Source organism: Numenius arquata, chromosome 11, assembly GCF_964106895.1.
Source record: "Numenius arquata chromosome 11, bNumArq3.hap1.1, whole genome shotgun sequence".
Taxonomy (NCBI): Eukaryota; Metazoa; Chordata; class Aves; order Charadriiformes; family Scolopacidae; genus Numenius; species Numenius arquata.
Window position 1 is genome coordinate 12,268,312 of NC_133586.1, and position 19,883 is coordinate 12,288,194.

The window sequence follows — 19,883 nt, forward strand, 5'->3', positions numbered from 1 at the left end:
TTAAATAATGCTTACACATAGGATATAGCTTTCCCCATTAAAAAGAGAAGCTGCTTTTATTGACAGCTGAATTGATAAAGTACTATAGTGCTGCAGAATAGAAAATAGGAAAATTACACAACTTAATGGAGTTCCTTTATTTCAAGTTAGTGTATAATGAATATTATTTAGAAAAACTAAAAATAAGAGGAATATTTTATATAAATCAAAAAATAAGGCATTCAGCTCAGCTAATGGAGTTTATTTTGTTTTCTAATCATATAAATCACTGTACATATTACCCCAAAGTATAATGTCAGATTGTATTAACCCGTAACATTCATAGCAAAAATTGTCAGAATTATTTCACTAATTTCTTTGTGAAATTTACTTACATTTAATTATTGTAATCATAAATTCCATTCCATGTCAGAGCTTGAAAATTCATTATCAAGTCTTGTCATATAGAGTCCATATTTTTATATATGTAACGTTATATATGTAACTGACTGTCAGTTAATTAGAAGCATTTTAATGAATATAAATTAGCAGAACAATTTAGGTAAAAGCATCTGCTGAGGGTTGAGGTCCTAATTTGGCAATATTATAATTAAACAGCATCACAGGTATCCTACTTGCATTATATCAGTTTATGACTTTGACATGATGGATACCACACAGGTTTTTTTCTCTCTCCCAAGTTGGTGCATTTGATTGTAATCCTCCTGTGTGTCTGTTAGCAGCTATGACAATGCAATTTGAAAGAAGCATTTACTTATAGATTTAATGCTTTTTGTATTGTAGCAGTTAATTTTGCCTTTCTAGGATAAATACCAGAAGCATATTTGATACCTTATAAAATTAGTGGAATTTCTTATTTGTGTGTTCAAAATATTTGGTCTCTTATGTGAGATATATATATATATATATATAGGTAGATTTTCCTTCTTTTGCCTGTACTGGAGTGTAACATCAGCAGGGACCATTTACATTTTTTTGTGTAATTCTTCACTGTGTTGCTTTGGATTTTTGAAAAATTTTCTGTCAATTACTAAGTTTTTGATCTGTATTAGGTAAGCGCATCTTTAATAAATCACTGCGATTAAAAACATAGGTGTTGAAAGAAAGCAAGGGATATTCTAGGCACTAATGTATTTCTAAGAATAGAAAGTCAGTACGTTTTTGTGGTTGCCCCTGACCATTAAGACTGGAGGAAGGTTCTTGGAGAGAATTTCTAGCCACGCCATATACAGGTAATCAGACACTACTCCTTTTCTTGCCACTGGGAGGCTCCTGTTTAGACAGAGAGGAAAAATAAAATTAACGTTATGAAGACAGGGGTAGTATCATGCCTGATAATATGCATCTCACTAAATATTAAGTAGAAAATGTCAACTGTTCATATACAACTCTGTAATTAGACTACATGATTGTTTTAATCTTATAATGCACAAAGCTTTATAATCTTTGTAAGATTATAAAGATTAAGGCTAATATTAGGCCTTAATCTTGCAAACTCTTGTTCACCTGGTAGGTGCCGTTAACGTGGCTAGTTGTACTGGGCTTGGACTGCTCATGATTGTAACCTTACACTGGTAAAGAAGCATTTTGTTGCCATAAACCCCACACATAGTATGATTTTTTAAAAGGATAAAAGTACAGCACATGCACAGTTTTGCCGTCCATCAGCTTATGTTCTGATCTGTAATTACTGTAAGATGAGAGTTTTAAAGTATGGGTTAATTTATGGTAAACTCTACCTGATCACCCCTTTTTGGAGACTGAATTAATAGAGCTAAAGAGGTTTATCTGCTCTAACTAAAAGTTGATTCTGAAAATGGCTGCTGCTTGGTTGTTGGTTGTTGGGGGTTTTTTTGTAATTTTATTTTTGGCCTCCTTTTTTTATGCAATTGCATCATCCTTTTTCAGTATCACATAGTTCCAGGTAGATCTTGGCGAATAATTCCATTTTTGTGCAAATCAAAAGAATCCTTTCTCTAACTTTCAATTGTTAATAGTTGGGGGAAAAGAAAGAACAATGTGTATTTTCTGCAGATAAGTAAGCAAGTGTGACACTCAATATGTAGATTTGGATGTGAAGATTACATTTTTGACAGATTTTCACAAGTAGAGCTTTGTTTTAAGCTACAAAGAATTACTAGGAAAGACTCATATTCAGTGTACTCCCAGAGAACCATCAGTCCAGATGCAAGTCCTTCAAAAGGTACTTAAAAAATTATTTTTGCCTTCAATGAATTAACACAAGTGTTTCTGTTGCTCTAGTCCAGAATCCATTTACTTATTAGATTATTCTCTGAGTTAGAACCAAAATCTTGCAACTCACAGGACAATGAGGTTAGCGGCCCTCGAATGCTCTTGTAACAGTTCATTCAGACGGACTTGGCGGTAACTCTGATTAAAACAAAACAGGGGAAAAGAAAAAAAAAAATCAGTTAGGTCAGTGATCCTCAGTTCTGGTGCCTCATGGACTTCTACACTACCCATTGCCTGCAAGATTTTCTGCTGTTGCTCTGGCAGCACTGAAAGCCAGCTCTGCTCTGTGGTCTGGAGTGATAGAGATGGCAAAACACAAGGCTAAGCCATGCTTCTCAATTAGTACAGTTATGTGGGTGCCAGAGTTGTTCACCACTGTATAAGATTTCCTGGGGATGGGGATTAGTTTTGTACTGACACATTACCAGAGATGGCTCGGACATAGTTTTTAAGTATTTCTTTGGCTATGGAGTATAGGGACTGTGCAGAGACTCTTTTGTGCTATAGTTTGATGGTGGTTAACGTATTAATTCATCTGTTTTGTAAGTGTCCAGCTGCCACACTGGTAGGGATAAATGTCAGTGTGTAAGTGAGAACCTTGCCAGAAACTCACCTCTTAAACAAAAGACCATGAGTCTGGAGTAAGACTTAGCTACTTTATGTATTGTTTATTTCTATGGACTTTTACAAATTGCTTAAGTGGCTGTTACTTTGAAATTCAGCCAAGATTACTTCATGGTCAGGCTCAGGCCCCCAAAGTTTTTATAACTTAAAGCAAGTCATAGGGAACAAGAGACCAGGGCAGGTTTGTGTAGGAGGGAGATTGCAGCATGGGAGATGTATCTTAACTGGTCTTATAAATTTTATTCTCTTCTTTCCCTGGGGAAGGTAAAAAGCTGTTTTTTCTCCATTCAGACCTTAAATTTTCCTTCTCTACAGAAATTTCACTGTTCTTTTACACATGTTATATAGGTAAGAATCCTCATAATTTAGCCAGTTGTTATCTCATGAGAGTCATCCTATAACATCACCCTTTATCTGTGCTGCCGAGTTTTTCTCTCTTGAATTTTAAATGTGTTCTAATATCCTCCATAAAATTCCCGGAACTGCCTTACTTCTGAAGATAAGGGGCATGTCTTTCCAGGTGTGTAAGCTATACTTTTTGTTGCTGTTCTTATTTGATAGAGGGATTTGATGCATTCATATTGCTGGTAGCTTTCAGCCTATGGGTTTTTTCCTGGTTCCTTAGTTAGCGACCTAGACAAGACCAAGCTTAATCATGTATCTCTTTCCTGTTGTATCCTCACTGGTTCTGCACACAAGCGTGTATATCTGAGATTATGTTCCCATTGTTTTTTATACTGACATGTTCTAAGGGCTCTGACTCCCAAGTTTTAATGATTTATGCTGAGAGTATACTTCCAAAGTTTTCTACCCACAGCTGACTACCATAACTTTATGCTGGTTATCAAATCTCTGAAAAGGGTAATACAGTGAGCAGTCAGTCTGTTTCCAAGCTGCTGCAGTCAGTAGTGTAGTGTGTTATCTTAAATCACCATTGATTTCAGCTTATGTTAATGTCAGGCTGTGACCTCTAGTGGCTCTGAGCTCAGACTCACAATCCTTGCTCCACTGAGGAAGTTACCAGCACCATAAAGTGGAGATAACTAAACTCTCAGTGCACTCAGGTTAATCCAACAGGAACCATAAATAAAATTGCTAGATTAATTCTCTGTCAGTTAGAGGAGAACTTGTCTCTAAAGGGTAGAAGAGTTTGCAGTATGCTTTCGGCACTGGCCTGATGAAGCCTGGCGGTTCATTGCTAAAAAGGTAAGTTCCAACAAAATTAAAGAGCAGTCTGGGCTCTAATTCACCCAGTGGATCAGCCAACATCAGCCTTAGAGTGCCTCTGAACTGTGGGAGAGCTCCTGTGTGGTAGGCAGGTTTAGTCTTTGCTCTGCCATTGAGGTAAGAGTCTGTGTTAAATCTTGCCTTTGGAAAAATTCCTAAAGCCGGTTGGAGGGTCTGGATTTAGTTCCAAATTTCCCAAAGTGGTGAATGTTTGGAACTACACTCTCTAAGAGGTTCAAGCTCTAAAACAGTGGAGCCATTTAATAAACCTCTCAACAGGTCTTATTAGCTCGGGCTCAGCGCAGCACTGTGTGGCTTCTGGTTCAGAGGTGGTTTTCATCTGGCTGGCTCTGATGTGGGCAGAGCTTCTCATCAGCCTGGAAAATGCTGTGTAAACATGCCAAGGTCTTACAGAGTGCTGAATAATGCACTCATAACACACCTCTGCTGTGTTTACAATATAAATCCAATTTGTAAATATCAAATACAGGTTTGTACATGCCATGTTTCTAATTCCGTATCTGGTATTTCACATTTTCTTACTAATCGCTTCAAACTTCTGTAGTGTAAGAAAAGGTAAGGATGTAAAAAGGTAGGGAGGGCTTTACCTTCTCCTTAAATGCTTCCAGCTCTGCATCTGTAATTTTCCATGGAGTCTCTCGCTTTAATTTCTCAGCAGTTGTTATATCTTTGCAGCTTTCATGGAGGCGATATGGTTCAATCATCTCTTCAAAGAATTTCCAGCTGAAACGGGAATTACAAAGGAGGCCTTGCTGCAGGGTATGAACTCACTAACATACAGACACTGTGTATGGCCGGCACCACTGACTATAACGGTAGCTGAAAAGCAGCAAAATCTCTAACTATTCTTTGCTATGTTGGTCTCCAAGTTATAGCTGTGCCACTTCAATATGGTGGGGTTATTTGAGGATAATTAGAAGGTTATTTGAGGATAACTAAACACTGCATTTGGCCTATTATAGTTGCAGAGAATTTTCTGTATTTTTCCTGGTTGTAGCAAGAATACTGAAATGAGTTCTACAGTAACTTCAAGCTGCAGTATATTGGTTACTAATGTTAACAATGAATATGGGCCTCCTCATAAATACTGAGCTTTTATTATTGTTTTAGCATTAGCTGGAGCAGTTACCTGACTGGTACAGTCTTACTGTTACAGTTTTAATGGAATGGAGAAACGGGTGATATAAATCTCCTGTGGCGAGGGGCTGAAGGAAATGCTACTAGGGTCTCAGATTTGTGTTCATTTCCCAAGTTTTCCACAGATTTTTCTCTCTAAATTTCAATTTCTTGAAGTTTTTGACTGTTATAATCTGGAGAAGTTTATCTTCTTTCTGTACATCCCTGCTTGCCCCTTTGTTGAAAGTTTCTATCATCCCACAGAGACCTCAGGGCGTTTGTTTTATATTAATGTAAGTGTATTTCTATGAGCAGTTTAGGCTGACAGGCCTCTCTGTGAAGTGAAACGGGAGGCTGGGCACAGGTTGGACTTCGCTATAGGGCCAGGAAGTCAAGAAATGGGTTAAAGGCATGTGACATTTAATGTTGCCGTTGCGAAGTTGCCAGAGAGTTTGTCAAAATCCTTAGTGTCTGTTTCAGTATGTAAAATAATGACAATCCTCTTATTATTAGTGAAGTAAATGGGATGCTAGCTGGGAGAGAGATACAGTGGACTAGCAAATGTCTGGCAAGTGTTCTGTTCAGATAGCGCTGATGTAGCCACTATGTTTGGTTTTTATGTTAACAGCAGATATGTATTCTTTTTAATAGCTTTTTAAAAAAAATGTAAAATCACTGCATAGTACAGGAAAAAAGAGGAGTATTTTGCACAGTTCTGTATATAATTAAAAAATACTAACTGAGCAATCAAGACAGCACTAATAAGTGACTTGAGGTATCTAGTAATAAAATCTTTATATTTTTTAATTGCATTTCTTAAGTCAAAATCTCCAATGCACTGTAGAAGCACTGGTGAATCTAATACTGTTTCTGCAAAGTTATAGGTATGTGTAGAAATGGGACACAGAAGGATTAAAAGACTAACCTGACATTGCACTTGAACTCAGAGGAAGAGCTTTGGGTGGAGAAGAGGAGCTCTTTGACTGTGAAATAGCTATGGACCTATCAAGAGGGAAGTAAGAGATGGGATGGAAGATACCATAGCAAGGCAAGAACATTTTCAGAGTATCTTTAAGACCAAGAGCAATGTTGTGAATTGAGTTACGAATCAGTTATTCCCTGAGCAACCTGTAATACACTTTTGTCTGCATAAAGCAGAAGAAAAAGGTGATTTCTGTAGAGATATTTTTTAGAAAGTAAGGACATGAAGATTTATTTTTCTTTTTAGCTAATACAGTTGGAGATGGAGCTTGCTGAGCACTGTTTTACCAACTTCCTAACCTCTGCCTGAGAACATAAATTCTTTAGATAAGTTAATTTTTAAAAACATTGAACCTTCATTATATTTGAGTGATAGGGGAGTATTATAATATTGTCCTCATGGGAAAGGAGAAGTATGCTTATGTTTGGCCAGAAAAATGTTAAGTTTATGAATTCATGGTAAAACCCAGAAGGCAGAGATGGTGATTTTACAAGAGAGCTGTGACTGACTGAATAATATGATGAAGGAAAGTCTGTTGCAACCTAAGTAGATATTAAAAGCTATCATAAAATGCCTGTTAAATATACTGGCTCATAAGTGTGGTGTCTAATTAGGCTTTATTAAAATTAAGTCTTATCATTACAACATAAAGAAAAAGGCTGCCTATAGTTTTTACCCTTTGAGTTGTGATTGTTAAAAGGTTCTTTTCTTTTTCCTGCTCTAGGTACTTAGAAAATTATTGCAATAGAGTGGCAGTGTTATTCTTTGTGGTGTGTTTTGGTTTTTTTTAATGCTCAACCTAAAAGAAACAAGCTCCTGATAACGACCGACTGCTGAAGAATGGATTTTGGTAATGTTTCTTACCTCTCTTTGCTGGGCTTTATATTGATATCACAAATGATATTAATATCAGCAAATTTTATTCTGAATTTGCTTAGGAGTGAAGCCATCCTGAAAACAAAGGAGAGAATATTTTATCACTGTATTTCTGAGTGCCTTGCATCAAAGAGCACTCATAAATGAGTTAAGATATAAAACGCAGTTGTCTCGTTATCTTTAACTGTATGACAAATTACTTTAAATGCTTTAGTGTTTCAGTTTCCAATTACAGAACTGGATTGATGTGATTGCTGTAGTATAATTCATTTAACTGATGATCGATGAAAATCACAAAAAATGGAAATGAATAGCAGACGGGAGGGTGTTTACATTTTGGGAAAAAATCATACTTTAAGTATTTGCAAAGGCTTGAATTATAAAGGAAAAATATTCAAAATATAGTAGGACAGAATTTTCCAATACTTAGAGAAGGCTTCTATTATTCTATTGTTATCAGAATTCTATGTATGGAATATGTGTAACGCTAGTAATGTATATGTTGGTGAAAATTTGGTCCAGAAGGTTGATGTGCAATATCTAGAAAAACTTTTTCATTAATGAATTTATATTAATCTACTTGCATGTTGTCTTTACATATTTTCATAAAAGAAAATACTTAGCTTTTCTGCCCCAATTGGCAGGAGGAATAGTTTATAGCTTTGTGTGTTTGTACTGAGGTTAGAGGGGTTTAGTTAGGTCAGTTTTGCCTTTGGTAGAAGCATGGTTGGGAATGTGTATCTTGTCCCCGCCTCCTCTCCCTTTTTTTTCCCCCCACCCTCTTTGTAATTTGAAAAGGTCAGAAAGTTCCTAGGAGCAAACCATGATAGAAATACATATTTGCTTATGACCTGAGAATTTACTTGTTCTTTTTTTATATAAGAAGAACATATTGCTTATATAAATCTTGATGTGCCCTGGGGCAATCTTTGTTTTGAACACCAAAAAGGGCAAAGTCTCAACTTCTGTGGAAAGGTTTTAGTATTTGGGAATTACATATTAGCAAAAGTCCAGATAAATTTAATTTCTGAATTGGAAATACAATGGATGAAATGGTAAATAGCCACCCAGCCTCCATATTTGTCTCTCTGAAGGCCCCTCTGTGTGATGGGTAGAATATGCTGTTGAGGAAAGCTAGTGTTTAGGTAGAAATGTATACACTTTTTTATTGGAGGCAAACTAGGTCATTGTCAGCTGTACTGACCATGCTGGTCACTCTGGCTTTTGTAGGACAAGCAGTATATACAGGTGCCAGAACTGCCTCTATGAAGATCTGACATGTTTTGAAAAATCCCATTTGATGTCAAAGCCTCTTACTTCCTCTCAACAAAATTTGGTGACCTGAGTGCCTAGATCCAGGAGCCAGTGGCAGTCCTGACCAGCCAAGCTTGGGCAGACCCTGGACAGGGAGCAGGGAATGCTTCCCTGTGGGTCCTTGAGCAGCTGTAAAGCTTTTTTTACCCAATGATAACAACAGTTTGTACAAACACTTGTGAATCTCTTCTACAGAAGTATGTTAACTTCAGGGTAATCCTTACAACTGACAAAACCACAGCAGAATAAAGATTGCTTTACGTGAAAGCAAAAGCATAAGGGAGCATTCCTGTGGCAGCTGTCTTTCCGAAACATTCTATTCTATTCTATTCTATTCTATTCTATTCTATTCTATTCTATTCTATTCTATTCTATTCTATTCTATTCTATTCTATTTCCGAGAAATTCTAACTCCTGTCTTTGCATCCATCTCGCTTGTTTTCCAATGGAATTTTGGTTGGACATGTTGATTTTAACTCTCTACACAGGGCTGCTGCTCTTTGATAAGATACCCTGTGTTACTGACTTCAATCGCAAGTTGGACTGCTTCCACCAGATGTGAAATGGCTCTGCCTCTGGTGTGTAAAGTGCTGGACAGAAAAGTCCTATGTACAGTGATGATGAAAGTAAGTTTATATTAGTACCTTTCATTTGCTTGAAGGTGAATGATGATTATGAAATCTAGAGTTTTTTTAAAAAGTTAAGTCAAATCAACTTGGTCTTAAAGTTGATTAACTTGCTCTTTAACGTCTTTACATTTTACCATGGTTAATCACATTTATGTGAGCTATCTATCTATGGTATTTGCATATGAGAAGCTTCATGTGCAATTTCACTTACTGTTAACTGGATGATCTCATGTAAATCCCATAAAACTAATTATATTCTCATTACAGAGTGCAGACTGCTCTTCTTAGAGAAGGGAATATGAGCTATTAATGGCAAAAATTGCTGGATGTGAGTTTCCTTTGGTAATCACCATTTACATTGAGCCTTCAGGGCTATGCCATCAGCTCAACACTTATTCTATCAAGTACATAATTTTTATTCATGCTGCCCACAGTACAACACACCAGTTGTGCTGAGAAATTCCCAGCTTCCTGCTGTATATGTATTATATTTAACATCAATTCAAAGTCTTTAAACAGAGACACAAATATTTACCCTAGTTTTTCTTCTTCAATCCTATTGACTTTTCCTCCAGTGAAGATCCTTAATTTGCAATTTTTCCACTTCTTCCTGATAGTTAGAATGTAAGGAATTAGGATTGTTAGACCTGGAAGAACATATGAAATTGCAGGAAGATCAAATTAGTGCATTGTGTGGTAAAAATTCCATCCTTCACTTTGGCAGTGTTGGATGGAAGTTAGTCTTAAAACGTTTAAGCCAGACAGAAAATTGACTACGTAATCTTAAAAGAAAACAGTTTTATGCAGGTTCCCAAGTCTGGTTTTACTTCTGGTAACATAGAAATCTCTCTCTTACTCGAATTCCTTACCTCCATCATCGAACAGCCACCAAATGTCAATTGTACCTTTTCCTTGCTTCTTTTTAAATTGAGTGCTGGCTTCTAGCAGCTTCTGATTGAATTCACCCACGTGCATTGACTGGATTGTGTTAATGGTGCTCTCTGTAATGAGAAAGGAAAAAACGTGGAAGGATTTCTGGTGAGTGAGGCAATGCATAGCTTTAGAGAACCAAGTGGAGAGAAAGCTTCAGGAAAATGAACTGTTTCTGACATAATTTCTATACTTGAAATCCGAAAAAACTTGTGGCATGGATGCTATGGACTTCTAATATGCCAATACACACAGAAACCAAAGCTTGTGTAATACTTTGTCACTAGATTATAACCTCTTGAAAAGGGTTATCTGATTATTTGTTCTCTGGATCTTTTTAGTTAATTTAAAACTCACTAGGGCCTTAAAAAGCAATTGGGGAATATCTGATAGATTTTAGTAGTAAATGGCATGATTTTGCATCATTTGCAAGCTGAGCTGTCTGTTGTAAAATACAAAGCTGCCTGAAATGCATAGTATAATGGTGGACAAAGACAGCTAATGGGGTTCGGTGAGAGCACGGGTGAAACTAAGACTGGAAGGCAGAAAACATAAGCATATGTGGCAACTTTCCTATGCTTGAGAGGGTCCTTGTTAATTGAAAATAGACTTTGATTCTTGCTGTTTGCTTGGCTGGCTTTAAAAAGTACTGTCTTGCCTATGTACTAACAATATCTTCTCTCATTCCATCTTTTGAAGCCTGTGGCTTTATTACTGCTTCTCTTTCAATGATTTCAAAGAGACGGTGTCAGAGCAGTATTTTAAATGGAGCAGACAGGCTTCTTTAGAGGTTTTTCTCTGATCTGCTAGGTTCTGAAAATGCTTTGTTTGGTTTTCCTGTATTTCTAGAGTGTGGATAGGATAGTTCTAAAGCAGTTATTTGCTTTCCTTTACAGCTCTAGCATCTATGCTGGACGATGCAACAACTGTGGGGAGGATGAATGTATAAGCAAAATGGAGATGCAGGGATATTTATTAACATCATCTATCTCATATATAGAGCCAAAGTGTGTAATATATATTTCCTTTATGCCTTTCTGAACTAAATCGAAAAGGGTAGTTGAAACAGGAGTTCACATTCTTGTGGTATTTGTTATAAAAATATATTCTACTGAAGCCTGCAAAATGAACTGAAGTCTGCCAAGTAAAGAATAATGACATTTTATGTTTTCAGTCTGTAGATCTTCTTGATACCTGTGGGAGTTGCACGCACAGCCAGATGTAATAGTCTCTGCAGGTGAAAATTCTGAAAATACTTGTCTGCATACAAGCATGGCTTCAGGTGGGTCATTATCATTAGAGCCTGGCAATTGTGAAATGAGACCTTTAATTCTCTCCCTATTTCTGTATCATTTTGCTGTATCTGAAATGTAATTTTGATTTCATCACCTATACATTTATGTGTTAATTAGTTATTTGACAGCTTGCTGTATATGTACTTTCAGTACTTTTACCACCTTCATTTGTACATTTTAATGAATTTATGCTTAGAATATAGAGGAGTAGTGCTATTTTTACCTATTTTTCAGCTGGGTACTGGGGATGCGTGTGCATATTTTGAGTAAAGTGAGATTGTTTGTTCCCTGAATATTGTGCATCTGTTCCTGTTTTCATTAAAGAGGGGGAAAAAAGGCCTTTGTTTAAAAACTGAAAACACCTTATTAAAAAAACAACAAAACAAAAATCAAGTTGTTCTGTATTCCTCAAATTTTAATAACTATATACTATTTTTGACAAGTAGAATTCAACGTAAGCTGAGCTGAGAAGCTCATCTAGCAAATGAGGGGGAGAAAAAATAGTTGTGTTGTATGAGGTAGCATGTCCTACCAGTAGAGGACAGTCACTCTATTCTGCATTACATGGTTGTGGCCACCAAGACAGGTTTGCTCCGGGTAGGTCCTGTTCCAGGGGCTTCTGTGTGGCTCAGGAGTTTTGGCCTTGGAGTCAAAGTCCAGTTTGCGTATTGGTGAAAATGTGATGTATTGAAGGGTCAGGGAGAAGTTGCCATTCTGGAACTTACCCTTTTTTGTTTCATGTTTTGCGATATTGAGCATGTTGGCTTTTCTGAAGAATCCACAGATGCCACTTTTTCCTTCTTCAAAATCATTTTCTTTAATGGTAGCTTCCAGCGCCAATCTCTCCTGCTCCAGCTTCTCTAATTCCTCTGTATATTGGGAAAAGTAAGGAAACTGGTAACGCAACATTTTAAACTAAATCACTTACTGAAATAATGACGGTGATGTAATTGCTGTTGTGGTAATTTTTACATAATGTAAAGCTGCTGGGAGGAAAAACTTTTTTAAAATGCTTTTTCCTTGCAAGGCAGTAGGGAGGAGGAAGCTGAATTCATCTCTGGAAGCCCTAAGTTAGGGTGCCCACGCCTACAGCAGTCGCGTGTACTAAAGTGCTCTTTATTGCACTGCTCTCAGACTTCCTCTTCCAGATCAAATCAGAATTACTGTATTTTATAGTTACACAAGATACTATTTATTGAGTTATGCTTGTGGATTTGTTTGGTTGGTTTTTTTTCCCTGAGAATTTGAAAACACGTTAGGAAAGCTGTTTTCCTTAAGTGAGAAAGCTGATGTATTGAGTTCTAGCCCTTGGGTCCCTATTCTAAGAACAAGGTCATATGTCAAATGGCTTTGGACTTTGAGATTCTCAGAAATATGTAAAAAATCCTAAATATGTGATCAGTTTCTATGCTGCAATATTTTTAATGTTTGTTTTCTTTTTTTCAGCATTTGCTGAGAAAACATAAGATTTAGCTAACATTCTGTAAATTCAGTAATAGAAAAAAACAATTTCATCTCAGCAATATTAGACTTTTGCTTAGAAAAAGGTACCACGTGTTATTGAGGAATATATATTATGGTCAGGCACTAATAAATACAAGCATTTGCCTGCAGAAAGCTTTTTTCATAAGAAAAACTTCTATTTGAGTAATACATGGAGTAAGAGTGAGGTAAATTCATTTAAGACATTGTGTTTTAAAAAAACCAAAACAAACAAAAAAACCCAAACCCAAACAATCCCAAACCTTCACTAGTCAGTGCTCTGTTGGCACTCTCAATTTCCAGCAGAAAAAAATAGAATTTCTTTTACTTTAGAATCCATGACAGCCATGTGCTTCTGATTATTAGACATGATGAAAGTCACTAACTTAATGGTTACTCAAAACTAAAATTTCAGTTCTTCTATTAAGCAGAATGCTGTAGCAAGAATAATACAATACAACGATCTTTTTTTTTTTCCCCACTACAGAGAGTTTATATCTGCTTCAAAACATTTCTGCACATTTGAGGGTTTTCCTTTGTTTTTTTTTCCCCTGTGTTCCTAATTATTTCTGATTCCTCGAATCTTAACACTTAGAGAATATTTGCTAGTTTGTAAGAATGCAAAGGTGGTATTTGTTGTAATTTCACTAGTGTTCTAATGACTATATCCTCTGAGAGTCAGTTTCTGACTTAGCGCAAGCAAAGAGAAAGGCAGATTCTTTCACTTACCAGCAAGAGGGAGGAAAAAAAGCATGATTAGTTTGGAATTTTTTTCTTAACTCCCCGTAATTTTGCCCTGTAGCTCTCCATGCACATCAAGCTGCCAGAGTCTGCTGGGTGAATATTCATCTACCCTCGTTTCTTAAAGGAGTCTCTGGTGCCTTTTAATTCTGAGAGGTGATTTGCTTTTGAGGGCTGCCTCATCCTAGAATTCGTCGTCTTTAATGGGGAGTTAATTTTGGTTTTAATTAGCTAAGGTACTTATGTCCTTCCTGGGTGTTCTCCCCAGCAGTCCTGAGCGTGGTCTACGTGTCCCTGGGAAACTAGGGAGAAGCTGGAGGCAAACTGACAGCAGGCGGCAGCAAAGAGTCGCCATTCTTTTTATGCCTGCCTGTTTCCTTGTCTATAAATTTTATCTAATTCATTTATAACACAAAAGATTTCTCTGGTGGGGGGGACAAGGGACTCTAGGAGTGATGTTCAGGTTTAGGCTGTAGCTCTCTGCTCAAGTGGACAAACTTACGAGAAGTGGGAAAATTATTGCACTGAAAACCTAGAGAATTGTTCTGATGGGGTTTTTATATGGAGTCATTCCTTCCTCAGGGTACCTGAGGAACCAGGAAGACTGTGTCCTAAAAATGAAAAGGAGGAATGAAGGCCACCATTGTATGTGGCCCTTGGAAGCCCTTCATTTAGGTGCAGCTGCCTGCTGCTCTGTCCCCCTCTGCCTTCTCCACCCAGGTGGTGTGTCTCCCTGAAGGTGTGGTGGAAAGTTTTTTCTTTCTCCCTGAGATATGCACCACTATCCTAAGGAAGAATGCACAAAAAGGTGAAGAAGAGAATTGATGTTTCTTATGGGTTCCAGATTTTTTGCGTGGGGTGGGAACTTCCAGGGCCCCAGTGTTCCACAGAGGTGGTAACAAAAGTGCAGCTTCCTGATTCCCGCAAGGCACAGAGATCTCAGGTAGGCAGAGGGAGGAAGATGTGCCAGCAGCAGAAAGGAAACATGACACAGAGTGACTGGTTGCTGTGGCACAGCATGATTTTACTGCTTTAGCCTGTGCCTGTGTTGGGAGTGCTTTGGGAGCAGAGTTCTCTGGTGTGCAGAGCCCCTTAATGTGTGAGGCTTGGCCTCCTTCTGTCACTGCCAGTGCTTCAGCAAGGATTTTGTACAGGATTGAAACTGCAGAAGCCAGGAGGAACTGTAGAAGTTATGGGCGTGGGAACTATTCTAGAAAACACACGGTGACCCTAATACTATCGGTCAGATTCCTTCTTGTGCTGAGTATGTAACCAGCATAGATAGTCAGCTGTTGGGTTACCACATACCTTGAACCTGGAGGACCTGAGATATATCAAATCCTTGGCTAATTCTGACGATAATCATGCCGAGCTCAAAATCAAAGGCATCACTGAAAAGAAAGAAAAAGAATAAAAAATACCCTTTTACATCATGCATGTCAATGAGAAAAACTACTTTGAGCAGATCAGTAAGTGTTAGTGCTCAGAGGGATGTGTTACGGCCGTGTACTAGGCTGCTTTAGGTAAAATTGCGGAAGGAATTGCCCAAGCTTAAGTAAAGTACTATAAACTTTCTTCCTTCATTTACAAAAAAGTCTATCATTGGGCATGGGAACAGATAGGCTGTTCCTGAAATGGGTCTTTCTGACAACACTTTTTAAGAACTAGGTTGCCCATGTTATTTTTTTGCTCCCTTCTCTGAGGAAAAAACAAAGCTGGGGTGGGTTTTGTTGTTCTTTAACTCGCTTCAGTTTTACAAGTGAATTTTCAGCAAGAATCTGAGAAGCCAGTTTCTAAATGACTGTTTCCTAGCTAAATCCCAATCCACAGAGCTGCTGAGCCTTAGGCACACATGAGATCTGAAGCAAGGCCCTTCCTCTGTCTCCTAGGCTTAAAAGAAGAATTCCATGATGTACTCTTATTCCCTAAGTATGTACATTAGGGTTGTTTTTTAGTGAGCTCCTGCCCACTAAAAATGGGAAAATACAGTCCTGAAAAAGCACTGCTGACAGCAGTGCAGCTTCTTTATGTAGCATTGTCAAGCCACATCAGCTCTGGCAGTGCCAGATGTTTGTTAAGCAGGTCTTGCTAGGTGTGTGAAGCCAAGGAGCCTTTTTTAATGGGCAGAAACTTCTGTTTCAGAGTTAGTGTGTGTGAACTCAAATTTGTAGGTGTTTTCTTACATTGTTTCTATGCATCAAATTCAGTATGGAAATGCTATATTAATCTAGTCTAAGAGGAGTAAAAAAAGGAGGTGCTAAACTGTGACTTACTGTATAACGCCCACATAGTTTTCAACTTGCGTGGCAGTGGCATTTCTCCAGTCCTTCTTAAATCCAATCACCAAGGTATTTGGTTTCATTCTACCCAAGCCTGAGGCCTAACAATATTAAAACACTGCTTGAGAAGGTACACACACATGCTTTTACTGTAAATGAAAAGTAATGGCAAAAGATAACTGAAGTAATGTTCTGAAGACATTTACAACTAGATTGCGTTTCATGAATGTCCTTCATGCTCATACCCGTGCAGAAAGCAGAAAGATTAGCTCTAAATCATTCTAACTATAAATGATTTTAGATGACAGAAATGTAGTTTTGCTAAATTAGCATTCATTTGCATTTCTTCTGACATGCTCTCATTAAAATGGTTCAATAACTTGGAATCAAGAGAGAGTTCAAGCACTGTTTATATGCTCATTCTAACATAATAGCATAAAGCTTTTATCAGATTTGGAATACTCAATAGATTAACTGGGTCTGAAGTCTCTTAAAACACCTCAGATATGCAGAGAAGGCATATCCTCTTAAGAATAAATTTTTTGCCTTGAACTTAGAAACTGTTGCTGTTCTGTTTGCTGTATTCTTTCCAAAAGATCCAAAATTATCTGAGCATGCTTTATAGATAAAATTACAGTTTATAAACAGGAAGAACAAATGGTTTGTCAAGATATTAGATGGCCTGCATAACTGAGCCTGGATGCTAAAACCCAAACAAGTAAGGGTTGTCAGATCTAGATTCAGCTAACCTAATTTTTATAGAAATCTAAGTACTCAATGTCTTTGGAACCTTCAGGAGAAGACCCACAAAATGCACCAGCTTGTCAAGCTGTTACACTTGCCAATTTTTACTACTAGCAAAAAGAAAATAGATAAAAACTGTTGAAACCTTCATTTTTTAGAGTAGCACTGATACATTTGTATTATTTATATTGAAGTGAATAATCGGTTGGCAAAGCAATGTAGACATCCTTAGGTTACAGTAACGATGATATGGTTATCCTTTTGTTTGCTGGAAGGGAATTATTTGTGGTCCAGTAGTTGACTTTGGCAGTAGTGTTTAAGCAGTAATGGAAAGGATCATCAGACTGTAACAGTTCTCAAAAACATCAAACGGATCTCCTACTGTGACAACGTATAAACCCAAGATGAAGTGTCCTTGTGAGGCTTTGACAGAACAAAGGGATCTTTATTAGTAATATTTCATCTTGCTCAATTGTACTGTCTATTCAGCGAGTGTACAAAGAGCACTGGTAGCCTACCAGTGGGTGACTTACCCAGAGTATTTTAGTCAATTCCCTACTGTCTCAGTTTGCACTGATGGCTTTTCAGCAGTGTATTTTGTGCAAAGGATGGGAATTTTCTCTACATTTTGCCTCAGTACCTGTATGTTTAAATATTCATATATGTGAGAGAGAGAGGGAGATGGGAAATATGAAAACTGTGCCTCTGTACCTTCATTAAGGCAATTTTAAATGGACTGTTGGAAATGATCTGCTATATTCTTAGAGTAATAGAAAAATATTGCAGATTTTTATTTAGATGGCCTTCTCTGTTGCAGAAAATGTATATTACACATTTTCAGTTTTCAATTAATGCAAAAATATTCTCAGATATTTAATATGCTGCATAATACCAAGCAATAGAATTGAAGTGCATGAAGTGTTGGATGCATAGACATTCATATGTTGCCCTGTAGATGCCTCTCTTTTTTTATAATAGCATCTTGTTCATTTATGAGAGGATCATTCTGCCTTGTCTCATAATTCCATAGCCCAGAACTAGATCTCTTTATGAAATAACCTGTAATAAAAACACATGTACCCCCAGAATGCCCTTTCTGCATATAACATTACCCATATATATACATATATATATATGACTTCTTAACAAGTAAACAGTAATGCTTTACATAAAGGGATGCTTTGATGTAACAGTATTCTGTGTGTTCTGTAAACAAAAAGCTTACCTGAAGCAGACTTTTGACTCCGTCTCTGAAGCTGTCAGCTGCCACTGCTGCGTAAAAGGCTTTTCTTTTGTTCTTTGTGAGCCAGGCCTGCTTTTTTGCCATGCCACTGTTCATCTCCTTAACACACAGCTTGCGTGGTCCCTGCGTGATACAATAAAATATTATTAAGAAGGCTTTGTATTGTACATCACACAGTGATTTTGAAGGAGTTAACCTAGTCTGCTGTGGGAGTGAATGGAGAGAGTCAGAAAAATACATTTCCAAAAAGGGTCCACAGAGATTCAACCCTTTGAAAAGAACTGTGCTGCTAACATAATTCACATTCTGTTCAAGAGGGCTGAGGCTGTTATTGCTACTTAAATATAGTGATTCTGACAGAAAGAAAGACTAATGCGGGTTGTAGCATCTTAGAAAAATATCTAAGGTATGATGAAGCATCTCAGAGTGAATAAAGTTCCTCTCTGACTTGACTACATAAACAAGTCTCAGCAGATCTAAATATACATGGTTAAGCTCCTATCTACTAATAGTAAGAGAAAAGGGTTGTTGCCATGCAATGAAAGATGCAAATGCTTTTGTCATCAGGTTCTTCCAGTGGTCATCTGGTAATATAATGAGACAAAATCTGTGTGCATATCCAAGTCATAAGACATGATACACTGACTTGGCAACAGAGAATGGGCTGGCAGTGGGTCCCCAAAAGATTAGGGCCAGGGAAGACATCAAGTTTCCAAGCATGGCCTTTAGAAAGATTGAGATAAGTTTTGGAACACGTGTATCTGGAATTTAATTGTGTTTTTAAAAATCTGTGCTCTTAAGTTTGAGTTTAAGTTTTGCTAGGCTTTGTTTATTCCCTTTCATGTTGTCTTTAGGAAACTGAATCAGTAGTCCAGATCTTCTGCAGTGACAATGAAACTCTGAGACAGACACTCAAGAGTCTCAGATACCGGTTTTAGCGTTATCGGGCTGGATAGGTAGTCTTTGCTTTCCAAGGCAGAATAGTAGAGCAGAATTGTAAACTGTGGGAGAGTGTCCAGCAACATCAGAGACAGAAGCAGTTATTAGGTATGTCAGAAGGATGGAGCACTTGGAATCCAGTGGGTGTTTCTGTTTGCTTAACTCAGGTAGTGGTACCAGTTTGGTTTGTTATAAACAGATAGTTTTGAACTTTAGTTTGCTGCAGAGTTTCATTTCATTTCATGCGGAACTCATTCCTTTGCGCTTTTTAAGATTTCTAATGTTTTTGAGGATGTTGCAAGTTGCAATTTTGATTCCAATGGAACAGATAACTAGAAAAATCAGTAGAAGTTTCCGATAATATAAAACTTGGAAGGCTTGGTAAACTCATGCTCAGGGGACTGTATTTCAAAATTCATATTTAAATCTTTTGTATTTAAAGTAAGTTAGTATATGGTAGCTTCTTTTGCTAAGCTGGGAAGCTGGTTAAAATAGAGCTGAGGGAGATTTAGATTTTAAATTTTTTGTCCACAGCAAATACTGTAAGCTCAAAATTTATTTCCCATTCAAGAACAGTGCAAAGCCTGAACTGCAAGAAATTCTTTCCAAAATGAAATGTATGGGAAGGACCACTTACTTCAAAATCAATTTCTAAAAGGTGATTTTGAATGTAAACCAAAAATGTCCTTACTGAAACTTTTTTTTGCCTTCCTGGAAGAAAATAGGATAGACTACACATTTATATAGATGTAGAAATAACTGCAATACATTTACTTTCAGTGAATTGGCATTGGCTGCTAGAAAAAGAGGCTTTCAAAATAAGCTTTCTAGGTAGTTCCATCTAAAAACCAGAAAACAGCATTGAGAATGAAGCTATGAAATGATGTGGCATATTTCACGTCATGTTTTTATCTGTGCCTTTTTCGTTAGAATTACATATATAAAAATTGAGTTTTCACCTCATCAAAAGTAGGCTGGGTTGATGCTCGCTCAATCCCTCATGTACATTTCTGAACTTCTTATGGCTATTTGGGAAGTACAAGGGAAAGGATGGGAGGGTCCATGTGATCTTCCTTTAATGATATCATGCAACACTCTTTGATGATAGTAAATTTACTGGAGTTTGTTTGGTTTTAATAGGTGTAACTTAAGAAGAGCTTGATCCTGGCAATTGGAAGAGTAGTGTGA

At 37.3% G+C, this 19,883-nt stretch overlaps 1 protein-coding gene across 2 annotated transcripts in view; it reads right to left on the reverse strand.

The window, feature by feature from the left end:
* Positions 1-1,136: 1,136 nt before the first annotated feature.
* Positions 1,137-19,883, reverse strand: part of SLC12A1 (solute carrier family 12 member 1) — a 48,040-nt gene continuing 29,293 nt past the window's right edge. For both annotated transcript variants that reach the window (XM_074156557.1, XM_074156556.1), the window contains exons 17-26: positions 17,739-17,879; positions 15,764-15,870; positions 14,799-14,881; positions 11,993-12,136; positions 9,912-10,043; positions 9,578-9,689; positions 7,088-7,174; positions 4,713-4,848; positions 2,324-2,391; positions 1,137-1,272 (exon numbers count right to left, since the gene is read on the reverse strand). In XM_074156557.1, the coding sequence (XP_074012658.1) occupies positions 1,137-1,272; positions 2,324-2,391; positions 4,713-4,848; positions 7,088-7,174; positions 9,578-9,689; positions 9,912-10,043; positions 11,993-12,136; positions 14,799-14,881; positions 15,764-15,870; positions 17,739-17,879 (1,146 nt within the window). The remainder of the gene's footprint in view (positions 1,273-2,323; positions 2,392-4,712; positions 4,849-7,087; positions 7,175-9,577; positions 9,690-9,911; positions 10,044-11,992; positions 12,137-14,798; positions 14,882-15,763; positions 15,871-17,738; positions 17,880-19,883) is intronic.